The following is a 13,525-nucleotide window of genomic DNA, read 5'->3' on the forward strand; positions in this document are numbered from 1 at the left end:
AACGCTGCAATCTTGTAATGGTAAAAGGATCCTTAACCCTTTTAATGTTTAAACTAAGGTCAATGTGGGTCAAATAAAAAATTGTACGGAACAGAAAATTAAATACTAGTCGTTAAAACACAAAAAGTTTTCGTCATTACGCTGGGAAATTTAATTCATTCAATGGATTGCTCACGATTAGTTTCGTTAGATGGAATATATAATTAATGAAACTTTCAGGCGTAGGTTTAAAACCCACGTTTTAATTAGCCTTTTGTCCCAGTACGTAAAGAATACATATTTTAAATGAAGAATTTTCAATGTACCAAAATATAGGAATTTTCAGATTAGAAAATACAATTTCCTTTAAATAAGAAAATAGAAGATAGTAGACAAATGTAATGTAATGTAAAATTGAATAAAGATTTTTTAGCATTATACTTAGAAAATGTAAGAATTTGCAAAAATGCTGTTAAAATATCAGAAGAAAGTTTAGTCCATTTAATGGAACAAAAAATACAACTTTTTACGATTTGAAAATCCTCGTACATTTCATAAAATGTTAAACACTAAAATTTAACTAGAAAATTACGAACTAAACGTGCCAAGAAAAATGCACAATACACTACGCGTGTTTGTGAATCTTTTAGACTTAATCTACGGTCTTGTCGCACCTTGAAGGATATATATATATATATATATATATATATATACAACTTGCTTGGATACATTTCAATCGGAAAATCAAATGAAGAGAAAACATAAAATAAATCGATAAAACATCTGTCTAAAGACAAGTGCAATGTTTGCAACTTCAATAATTGAAACGATTATAATCGACTATAATGTCGTACATCTGTTGTACTGTATCTCTTGTGCTAGTCAGACAATGTAGAGCGTCAGATACAGTTCTGCAAGCACGTATGGTGCACGCTGTCCGTTAAAATTTAATTGTATGATTATGGATCGGAATTTCGTGGCAGGGGGCAGACAACGAGCAGAAGATTAGGCGTTATGCAGCTACTGCAATCTTCTTCCGAGTAATTTCTTCTCATAGGCTTTTCAGATTCGTCGTAAGTGATGCAGACTGCTGCATCCCACATTGGACCACGCATTACGTAGGATTTCCTTCTGCCATTCCATCAGTTGCCACGGATAGTAATTGGCACGTAAGTGCAGCCTCGAGATTCACGAGGTTCTCCTTCATTCACAATCTACCTATGAAATTCTACCGGGGAAACGAGGATTTCTAATTTATGGAAAACGATACATTTTGCATTACCTTTCAAGTAGGTCATCGTGTGAATTATAAAATGGTTCGATGGAGAGGAATTTAGACGAGTAACGCAGAGCGAATTAAACGATGAAAAATGAGGAGAAAAGAGAATTATTTTATACCAAGTCTCCTTCGATTTATCTTGTTCATTGCTACATATGTACTTTCTGGATAGTTTTAGTTCTCCCGTTTAATACTTTATATCTCGGTCGTTTGATATGTTCCGAAGTACCGTTTTAAGGTAATGGAAAGTTGAAATTGGATTGAAATTGACTTGGCCTTTGAATCAGCGTATTTCGCCTTATGATCAATTTTAGTAAATTATTAATCCGCCTTTTAGTATTTCGTCCCTGTTTTATCGTATACACAATCATTCTGTGAATCTTATTTCTAAATTTTCCACAGATGCATAAACCTTCATACTCTACCCATTATTAGAAACACAAACACTCTGTGAATCTTTGTATTTCCAAATCCACAAAGAAAATCCATCAGAAAAGACATAAACTCCTCACACTGGCGTCAAAACGACAAACTTTTCTTCTCTTGCCTTGCCCCGCTCTATATCGGGTTCTGCCTCTTCGAATCCCCCGAAGCTAATCGTCGGTGAAGACCACGAACAGAATATAAGGACCCACTCGTTTTACAGCTTCTGAACATCGCGACAGGGCGCCCATTAGGAATATTTATGGGGTACCACGATTCTGTCACGTCCAGAAAGTCTCTGTTTCTCTTTTATAACCCCTCGATACCCTTCTCTCTTTCTGGCCAACTGGTGGACGTAATCGAGCGATAGGGTCATTTGTTAACGGTTAGATAGGCCGGCCAGCCTGGTGTGTACGAGTTAGAGAATGGGGACCACTTTCAGTCCTCTCCATTACAGTGGTAGGTACACCGGCGGTCTCGAAAGGTCGAAGCGCATCAAAGTGACCGAGCTACGGCCATTTTACGCAACAAATTGCCCATTGTTTCAGGGATACACAAAAAAAGGAAAAAAGAAAAAAAAAGAAAGAAAGAACTTCTTCCTACTTTCTGTATTCTGAGATATTTTCCGCGACAATCGTCAACGAAGAGACCCATTGTCAGATACGCTGCGCAATTTCACGTTTCCGTTTTTCTTGAAGCTGTATTTCTTGGAAAAAGTGGATGCTTAACGATGAGAACCGCCTCTTTGGGTTAACTTGGTGGTTTGTTTGGTGGAGTATAGGAATTCTTGTGTATCGACAAGGTATAGAGATGGAAAAGTACTTTTTCTTGGTTTATAGTTAGTATTCGTTAATAATAGCAGGTAGAGAATTATTTCTATAGATCTCGTTTGACTATATTAAATGTTATTTTCTTCGTAAATTTATATATGTAGAGATTTTTGTTGCTACATGATATTAAATTTTGTGTATTTGGATAAGATTAAAAGTGGTACTAGAAGCTCTATGATGCATGTAATCGTTTCTCTTGTTCTGAAAAATGGTACTAGTATAGAATTGATAATGTGATACTAGGAATCCTTATAACGCTGTATATTATATTACGTTTCATTAGTCGCCAGTTTCATTAGCAAAAAAGAGATTCTGGTGGATAAGATTACAAGTGCATTATATAAAATTACAATAAAATTGTAGCCATTAATTTAATTTTAAAAGAGCGTGTAAAAAACGTGTTACAGAAAAGTAGGACACGTTCAGCTATACAAAATGTCTTCTTCACTCCTCATGTTTTGACACTTTCCTTCTACAAACCTCGTGCCACATTTAACGACCTGTAACTATAAACTATCAATAACATATCCTGCTTTACAACTTCCTTCGCTGTCATTCTCTCAAAGTAGTTCTTCACGTATTACGTGGCTATAAATTACTGCGAGACTCTTTGTAAACTTAGTTGCAACGGTGCTCATGCATGAATTACACCCTGTGCACCTATTCCCTCGTGAGTCATATACGTGACTCATCCCTGTACATCAAATAATAATTTCGTGTATGTGTTTCATGACCGATTAGAATCGTCCTATCCATCCCCTAATTCAACGAGTCTCGTTAACACGGGGTAAGAAAGAAACTTCATTCAAGAAAATCGGCTGACTCATCGGTAACCGTGTCGAACGGATCACTGGCAATTTCATGGATGCCAGTGACAGTTTTCTGTGCCAACATCGGGCACCGACACTCCGCGGTTAAAATGGATTTAGGTTTAGCGGGTTCAGTGTATTAAAGACACTCTTGAGCACGGACGTCGGCTGCCAAGTGGCAGGTTCGTTGGACTTGGCAGTCACGGCTCGCGTTTGCTTTCATTTTCGGCTCGATCGGTTCTTCGCGGTAGCGGCCGACTTTACGACATAGCCTTGTGTAGTGAAACTATTTTCACGTGCCGCGAACCATTCACCTCTCGCTGGTATTTTCATCGAGACGACGTGTTCTAACCATTGATAGCCGTCCGACATTTCTGCACGACGTGTAGGTGTCGGTGAACGCGCGCTTTCCTCTTGCAATTGGCGAACAATAGAAATGTTGTGGACGTATTTATGTCCCCTTTGTATGCTCCATACATTACTTTTAATCCTTTTCGAAGCCAATGTATTATTGTCGTGCTGGAAAATACAGTAATATATTAATGTTATGATTTTGGTTATAGCGAAGGATTAAAGTAGTAGAATTAATACATGTAGAAAATGATAGAGATATATAAATTACACTTACTCATGAGTTAGATGTATCTGCGCCTCATTTGTATGCCTCGTGTCTAGTGGAAGAAATATGGTTATGTTGTGAAACATGTCGCTTTCCTATTTTATATATGGTAAAGTAAGAGCATAGTATTGGTACAAGTGATAGGTGTAGTTAGCTGATGATGAAGTTGGGTTATTTTCAGATATATTGCGATATAATTAGACGAAGGTTCGACGTTTGATGGGGAGAAGACACGGTAGGGTCATTGATTTGATGTTCACATTTTGCACACATGTAGCACATGTGATGCATGGCTAATGGATTTTGAGTATGTGAACGATATCGTATAAAATTATGGCCAGAATTTTCTCATGCATTTTACGTATATATTTAGATCTTTATATCATTATCATCTCTATGTGAATCTTCTGCATTTAAGTATTATAGTATTTTGTATTATTTTAATGTCTGTAACATTTTCCAATTTCAACTTGGGCACATTTTCTCTTCTAAATACAAATCGTTATTTTATTCTTCTACGGTTTCAAGAAATGAAACAGTATGAAAGAACATTCATTATCACATCCCTATGTTTTTCTATAATCATCCAACTACCACACCTATCAAATTAACCAACCAGAAGTTTTTCTATCGTCTAAAACGATACAGTAACAATAGTTTACTGCATTTACTTTCATTTTTGGGCAACCATAATGGGTGAGTATAAGCCGAGTAGAAAGTCAAGAGAGAGAGAGAGAGAGAAAGTGGTGGTCCTATTGGTCCTTGGTGTAGGGCTGTGGCTAAAGCTCACTGTTAGCCAGCGCTGGAGCAGCCAGCAACCAGCAGCAGCTAGCAGCAGCATCCCGTACGATCAATACGCAGCGCAAGCTGCGAGCCACGACTACGTGAAAATACAACAACGACTACCATGATCGTCACTGACGAAGACGATGACACGACTACTACGTCCATGACGAGGACTGCCTACGTACGATACCACGACATAACGGCTTGGAGCCTCAGGGAGAGGAGGAGGAAAAGGGAGGAGAACGTTGCCAGGCGACGGAAGCTGCCTACCGCCAGAGTTCATCGTCCTCTGGCATGTTTCTTCTCCCTTCCACCCACCCATTCACCCTCCGTTTATCCTTCTCCTCCCCTTCTCTCCCCGCTTCGCTCGACTTTGTCTTGTTCTCGCTCTTTCTCGTTTTTCATGCTCCCTCTATCTGCCTCTCCCTCTCTAACCCCACGCATGCCCCCCTCCTTGACGGTTCGCTGTTGTACCACTCCCTGATTCCCTCTCTGGCTTCTCTTTTACATTCTCGTTCCTTCTCATCTCATCTTTTTCTCTTTCAATCTGTTTCTTCCTCCTCCTATGTAGAGTGCTCTGGCCCTTTTTCTTCAGGTTTCGTATTTTCCACATCGTCCCACAATGTTCGGTCAATGTTTTCCTTAGTCCGATTTTTCCTAGACTGTTTTCTGCAGCTTTATCGAAGAGTCTATTTCTCTCGGGGGCTCTTCTCATCTGAAGAAAATTACTTTGCTAGGTTATCTCTCTTTCGCTTAGGATTCTCGCCTCCCTTCTTTTTCCCTCTTGTACTCGTCTTACCTCCGCGCATTTATTTTTCCCTTTCGCGTCGGTTTGTTTTCCCTCTTCAACCCTAGTTCCCCTCGATGTGCAAGTGAACGTACACAGAGAACGCGCATGCGCGCATCGTCTCGTGTTATATACACGCGAGTCGACGGGAATCGCAAACGGAGGGCAGCTGCCCCACGGTAATTTGTACTCCACCGACCTTCCGCCTCTGCTCGACTTTTCATCTCTCGAAATTGATACACGCTTCTCCGCGATATTCCACGGCGTCGGTTCGCTCTCTTTTTCCCGGTTATTATGCGCTTTTGAATGCGCGCGGACGTTTTTTAACGATCGTCGCCGGGCCACACCGGTATACCACGATCACCGCGCCATCTGCGGAACCGTGGACCCGCGAATTAATCAGTACCGACCGCCTGCATTGATTTTACGCCAGAGGATATTTAATTCTGCCACGGCATATCGGATTTTCATGCTTTCTGCTCAAGTCGTTGTCCCTCCGTTCGGGTATGGCTTCAGCGCTCAACTCGCGACCATTTTTTTCCTCCATTTTCTCTCGTCGCGCGTTGTATTCGAAACAAACACAACGCGCGAGTTCAATGTCCAGCCTGGACGCTCGTTTCCAATAATATTGCAGCGAAAACGAGAGAGTACATATATAGTGTATCTTCTCCATATCCCTTTATCTTTCCGGCTACCGTTGCACATGTGTACCCGGTTTCTTCTTTTTCTGCCCTCCAGTTTAAGCTTCTCTTTTTCTCGATTTGTTTTCCCCCCTCGATTGTTTGTTTTTTCTCCTTTCCCGCTTTGCGTCTCTCTCCCTAGACCGTTTCTCTTGCCTGAAATTCACATTGGTATATATTCTCCGCTGCTCTTCGTTTCCCCCTTGTCCTAACCTCTTTTCCCCCTCACCTCTTTTCTCATCTCCTACTCCCACCCCTTCTTGTACCACCCGTTCGTTACTCACCATTATCACGACGCACTCGTATTGCAAAACAGCAGTTGCACCTCCGTCGCTGCCGTCGTAAACGTCCACGTCGTTTCCATCATCGCTATTATCACTCACACAGGGAAGATGCGCACGGAAGCTGCGCGTACTGCGCTCTTTAGGGCCTATCCTCAACGCGCCTCCCGCCTCTCCTCTCATCATCGAACCGAGAGATCTTCCTATTCGACTTACTTTCGTTTATTTCCGATGATGGTGCAGCTGCATGCGGCAATCGCTGATTGCTGACGATGATGAGCTCTTTCCGAAGAGGTATTCCCACGTATATATATCGCGACGTTGTTCCCCTTTTCGTGGGACCGGACTCGATGCTCCGGTCTCTTCGTACATTATTGTACGGTTAATTCAGGTGATTTCTATAGACACGAGCGCGCACCATTTGTTCCGCTCGTCGATTCGTAATTGACATGTTTCCTTGGCATTTTTCTTTGTCCTCATGTTTCAGTATCCTTTGTTCTTTATGGATTTGACCGACGATTCGACAACGACGCCATATTGGTTTTTTAGGGAATTGTTGAGAACTAAATTGTAGGTGCATACACAATTAAGAACAGAAATAAGTGAACAGATAGTAGAAATAGATATTAGTAAAGTTTCGTTAAATACGGCTTCTTTTTTTACACAGAAATGTAAATTTTAATTTCAATTATGTAATGAATAATTTATATACTGTGAGTATATAAGGTAATTGAAACTTAAGTATATAACACTACTACCAATTCGATTAAACTTTATTGATACCTATGTACTGTTACTACCTGTCCTTATTTTTGTTCTCGACTATATGATACATGATATCTATTGACACAGATATATAAACAACCAATGTGGTCCATATAAACAGGTGAAAAGGAGAACAGGGTTAAAATGGAATAGGTTGAAATGTTCTTTATGTTAAAACTAGTAATTTTGACGAAGAGGGAATGGAAATACGAATAGAATATATAATTTGTGAGAACATTAAAATGAGGAGTTATATTTACTGCACCCGGAAGAATTTTTAATATTCTACTATTACTATATTCATTGATTCTCCAAAAATGTATAATAACGTTGCATACACATGCTGTGTCATTTATCATTTTGTACCAATTTGCTTAAAGAAAGTCGTAAATCGAGAGATTCTAGGTCACCGTTCATTCACAATAAAATGTGCTAACAGATGGCCAGCAAATAGCTAGAAAGTTTCTTATGTACTGAGGTGAAATCTCAGGTAATATAAATGTTATTATTCCCATTGACAGTGTTTTAAATCTTACCCATTGTAAACGGAGATTGAAGAAAGTGGATCACATCCGTATTAATTTTCATATCCTTACATATTAATGTCATATCAGAATGATTAACTCACTGGAATTTTATTTTTTATTTGCAGAAACATTAATATAGATTTATTACTCTTCTTAAGTAGCTTATTATCATCTATCGTCCTTCATCGAAATCGTTCTCTATTTTGAAACTATATATGCATTGAAGTCATTTGCAGACCTATTGTTGTATAATATAGTATAGTATATACCACAATACTGTTTTGCAATATGATCCCACCTGTAAAGGAACACCAGAGATATTATTGACTGATGTGGGATGAGGATGTGTACTCTCTTGTGTGTGGCGCTGACGCGTATAAATGTAGCGTGTTTTGCTACAGGTGCAACTGTTTGTATATTTATTTCAATGCACCAATTAAATACTTTTGAACTTAGTGGTACATATGTTTATCTAGAAATCCATATTGATAAAGAAAAATATGTTTTATTTATGTTGAAGTAGAATGGAATTAAAGATGGAGTAAGTGTATATCTTTATTCGTATCAGGATTCGAACTCGAGCCAACAGCACCAGTAGCGCGCGCCTTAGTCGTGACGCTATTGAAGCCCCTTGGTGTTCCTTTACTTTTTCCGGTTTTTTTTCCTGTGAATTTACAGTTTGTATCGCAAAGGCTTCCGATCCCACGAGCACACACGCTTCAAACATTGCGTACCAAATATTCAATATAAAGCATGTCTATCCCGAGAGAAATATGTACTTATTACACTATACATTGTGTATAATGTGAAAATTATATTTCTTTTGGATAGATTTTATTATATCCAAAATGACGGATCCACATGAAGAGGGTGTCATTAAAAAATGCGTAACAATACTCTAGTGATTTTTTGAGGAAACTGCCGCAATTTTGGAAAGCACCAAATGCTGTTTTCCACCAAAAGCTGCTTCCCAAATTTTGCAAATTAATTTTCAAAAGCACGAAAAATACTTAGGTTATTTAGTATTCTCCACTTCGAAATACGGAATTTCAAATTTACAAATCTCCGTATATAAAAAGAAGTTTGTTTAAAGCAGTTAGAATATTAATAATTATTAATAATTAAAATATTAATAATTAAAATTTTGTTTTCTAAATGAAAATATTTCTTATAGTAATAATATATTAATGATTTCAATAAAAGAAAAGATCTAAAATTTTATTATTTTCTTTCTGATTTCAGAATGTGGACCATAAAATGAAGTTCCGCTCTAAGAAAGGAGCATTGCCCTTCGTCGAGTTGAACGGCGAGGAGATCGCGGATAGCACCATCATCCTTCGCGACTTAAGCGCGAAATTCGACAAGGATTTGGACGCCGTCCTTACGGCTGAGCAACGAAGCGTTTCTCACGCAATGATATCGATGATCGAAAATCACCTGGTATGGGTTGTCATGTGCTGGCGTATCAAGAATCTCGATCAAGTTTTGAAGGGTTACAAGGTGAACCTCCAGCACGCGCTCGGTACTCGCATTCCTAATGGTATCCTCAACTTCTTCTTCAAGCTTACATTCGGGCGCAAGGTAATTTCCTATTCTAAATCCCGTTGTTATATCTAACAAATTTCTTATATTTTGAATATTCAATCTTTGGGATAGATTATAACTAGATGTATCACTAAATTAAGAAAAATTTTAATTAATTATCTATTGTAACAATTAACTCAGATATACCCAATATCCTTGGAAGAGAATGATTAAAAAGTAATTTTATTATGTTCTACTTAAACTTTATGGTGCTATTTATCGCAATCAATCTTTTTTTGGCAAAGATGGCCCTCTTTAAGAAAATTTCATTTAATAATATGAAAATTTTGTAATTAATATATAAGGGAGGGAGCAATATTTCAAAATGTTTCATGAGATGGATTGGGCATATTTGAGTTAATAAAATATGATTACGTCTATATGAAATGTAATATTTTAAATATTTGAGTACTTGTTCCAGGGTGCGAAAAAAGTGAAGGCGCAGGGTATGGGTGTGCATACCCCAGAAGAGATATCCCAATTCGGTTGCGCCGATCTCAAAGTTCTCTCCGACATGCTTGCCGACAAGCCCTTCTTCTTTGGAGATGAGCCGACTACGGTAAATGTTGATTCACTTTTTAGCAAATCTATTTGAAAACTACTGCGGAAAAGCACGATAAGTCACATTTTCTATTTGCTATAGGACAGCAATTTCCAAATTCAATGCATTTTCAAGTAATAATGTGTTATTGAAATTCCTCTTTGGGGTTAAACATATATTTCTACCTTAATTTAAAAGATATAAGATATCAAAAGCGATGAAAGCTTTTTGTAACATTAAAATAAAATATTTTAATTTCTTCCAATACGTCAATATTATAAGAAACTTTCAAGCTTCTGATATTTTACATTATATTTTTTAAATTATGGAGGAAGTCAAATAAATAACAATTTTGGATTAATTGAGACACAATATTTTAACATCTTTCAATATTTTATTAAAATGTGTTAAAATATTCCCTTTTAGTCATACGGTAACACTGAAATTATAAATTTGACAAAAATGTACTTATCATGTTTTCTCACGTAATCTTCATTCATATTTAATCTCTGCTAAAATACTTTTATATTTGAAACAGTTGGACGTGGTGGCATTCGCCCACCTTGCCCAAATCCTCTATATCGACAAAGACACGCCGTACAGTCTCCGAGATTACATGCAGGAGAATTGTCCAAACTTGGTTGGTCACTGTTCGCGAATGAAGGAGCGATGCTTCCCGGATTGGGATGAGATCTGCTCCACCCTTGACATGAACACGCACCTACCGAAGCCAGAAAAGCAAGAGGAGAAGGAAGGCAAGGAGGACGCGAAGGAGTCGAAGGAATCAAAGGAAGAGAAAGAAGGTGACAAAGAAAAGGCGGATAAGGAAGAAAAAGAGCTGGAGAAGGACAAGGAAGTTGACGAGAACAAAGAAAAGGAAAAAGAAGGGAAATAAGCTGTCTCGAGTGGACATGCAAACAAATAAATCTTTCAAAAAAAAAAAGGGAAAGGAAAAAGAAGATTTGAAACTGAAGAAAATTGAGGGTGTGATCTGGTAAGATATAGAGAAGGGGGGAGGGGGTTGAAAAAGAAGGGAGTGCGGGAGAAAGAATGAGCGTGTGTGTGCGTTTGCATGTGTGTGTAAATGAGTGTGAACGCGTTTCGTGTGGAATGCTCGACAGAAAGGAACAGAAAGAGAGAGAGAGAGAATGCGTGCGTGAGAAAGAGAAAGAATGAGTATATAGAGAGCATGATGATAAGGAGGAGGGGTAAGAATGTGCGTAAATGATAGAGCGACAGAAATTCGATGAGTGCAAGAAAAAAGAGGGTAGTAGGGGGGTTTCAGGTTTAGAGCTCTCTACTTATACGTATAGATATTAAAATAGACTCATAATGTTAAATACTTCGTTTATACGTTCGTAACACGTTACGCCATTTCTCATCGACACCCCAGCACACCCAATATCGAACAACAAACTTTATTATTATATTCGACCCAGGGCCCTTTTTCCCCCCGCGAAAGATAATACATACAATGAAAGCTGGATTAAAAAAGAAGAGTGGGAGGAGTAATAACAGAAACGGGGCTATCTTATAAGTCATTAGAATATCGTAGGTTTGCAATATATCAAATGCAATAGCCTGATACATTCAGGTGTGTGAGAGATCTTCTTCGCTGGACAGTGGCCAAAATGAAATGCATCGTATTCGTCGTGCGGATAGACACGATGTGTATTGTATACGATGCAGTTTAATGCGAAGGAGCAAGATCGTTTATGGTTGCGAGACAGGACGATAGATAGCGCCCCTGACACTGATTCAGGGAGAAGGCGTCTTGTGGTCGCTTCTTATACCATTGGCTCTTACTGTGCAAAATGAGTTACGTACCTAGCGTTCCAGCAACGTACCGTATATCACATTATGATCTTCGTTTGATCGTGTTCTTTAGCCACACATGTACATGTCCGTACTTTTAGAATTGCTATTTAATATGTGATGATTTTAATATTTTGCATTTTTTAACCGTTCTTTCCACACAATGGGACTTCATTCAAATAATCATCATTCAAAACGTAATATATCATAGATTCCTTTTTGATACATTTGAATACTCGAATGACCTCTCAGAAATCGTTTTTCATGCAACGATAATCAGAGATCGAATTGTCAGGTGCATCAGAAAAAGAATAATGACTGTTTTTCATATTGTCTTGAATTTGCATCGTGATCTTTATTTTTTTATACGAGTTTCACCTCGAGTAAAAGCTCACTTACGTATGTGCGTGCGTCGAGTTGTGATTTTTTTACGATTTATTAACGTCTCTTCGATGAACGAAGGATCATTTGCGATTGCGGATCGACGGTAAATGATAATATTTACGATGATTTGTATATTATTAGAGATATTTATATTGCGTGCACGCGGATGCAATCCGATTGATGGCGCCGCTAGAAGCGGAAACGGCGCCGTCATCGCGCTCTGAAATCGTTTCAGGCGCTTTGTTTCTTCTTTTTCTTTCATCGAGACAAGAAGAAAAAATATAAATGAAACAAAGAGACAAAAGGAAACTATGAAAGAGGCATCAGACAAATATCGATTCCCTCTATCTGTGTTTCCTTTTGATATTCGAAAACGAAATAAAATTTTTTAAAAATAAAAGAAAAAGAAAAACGAATGAAACGCTGTGCTGCCCCCGTGTGTTAGTTGAACTTTATTAGATGACTTTTTTCTTCGAATGTGTGAGGAAAATTTTACATAACGAAGTAAAAGAAGAAAAAAAAGAAAATACAAAAAAGTGTCTTTCACGCATCGAAATGAAGGAAAAAAACAATTTACACACAGAGAATACACCAAACACATACACGCTCACATAAACACACAAGTACAGACATTTTGATGTATAATGTTATATCGAACGGGAATTGAGTGTTTTTTGTACGAGACCCGCTTTTTAGCAAGCGTTGGTCAGAAAAATAATTCCACGAGGACACGAGTTTAATATAATTAATATTTAAGTAGCTTACTATAATTAAACGACGATTACGATTACATAAAGGACAAAAGGAAAAAACAAGTAAACAATTAGTCTGTGGAAGCTGTTTATACCTTAGGAACAACGCATACGTTTACACCCGTGGTTACATTATTATTATTATTAATTATTATGGATTATTACGAGTACGAGTAAAATAATAAGATAATGAAAAATTAGACGAAGAGGAAAGGAAAGAAAGAAATGAAAAGGAGACAGCAAGTAATAAGAAAACAAGACCATAAACGTTGTAAGCACAGTAGGTAGGCACACATCCAGTACAGTAAGATTATTATAAGAGGAATAATAATAATAATTATAATATGACTGCTCGTTTTATGCTCGGCGCTATACATTTCATTGTCATTATTATATCACCATTTATTAACGAAATACATACGAACAAATAAAATGTGTTTATAAATATAATGTCATCTTTACGAAATTTTCATCGATCTTTATTGAACCGACCTGACACGATGAACGTTATTTTTTACAAGTAACAGAAAAAAGAAGAATCAACGTTTTATTTTGTATTGCTTGTATTTTGCGACACATATTTTCTCCTTGTGCATTTTTAAAGGTAGCACGTATACACTGCATGCAAATTTAGGTTAGGCGATATACGTAATTTAGGTTTCGTTTTTAAGAGAAATCTTCATT

At 37.7% G+C, this 13,525-nt stretch overlaps 1 protein-coding gene and 1 long non-coding RNA gene across 2 annotated transcripts in view; one reads left to right on the top strand and one right to left on the bottom strand.

Moving 5' to 3' along the window:
• fax (failed axon connections) overlaps window positions 1-13,307 on the top strand; it is a 55,072-nt gene extending 41,765 nt beyond the window's left edge. The window contains exons 2-4 of the mRNA XM_033349314.2: window positions 9,008-9,346; window positions 9,771-9,908; window positions 10,429-13,307. Of these exons, the coding sequence (XP_033205205.1) occupies window positions 9,008-9,346; window positions 9,771-9,908; window positions 10,429-10,785 (834 nt within the window). The 3' untranslated portion in view covers window positions 10,786-13,307. The remainder of the gene's footprint in view (window positions 1-9,007; window positions 9,347-9,770; window positions 9,909-10,428) is intronic.
• Window positions 5,076-6,559, bottom strand: LOC117165871 (uncharacterized). Its single transcript, XR_013058069.1, has 3 exons — window positions 6,477-6,559; window positions 5,525-6,348; window positions 5,076-5,440 (listed from the first exon to the last, which is right to left on the bottom strand). It is a non-coding gene; the product is annotated as an uncharacterized LOC117165871 (long non-coding RNA).
• Window positions 13,308-13,525: the final 218 nt, after the last annotated feature.

The sequence above is a fragment of the Bombus vancouverensis genome, chromosome 3 (assembly GCF_051014615.1).
Source record: "Bombus vancouverensis nearcticus chromosome 3, iyBomVanc1_principal, whole genome shotgun sequence".
NCBI lineage: Eukaryota > Metazoa > Arthropoda > Insecta > Hymenoptera > Apidae > Bombus > Bombus vancouverensis.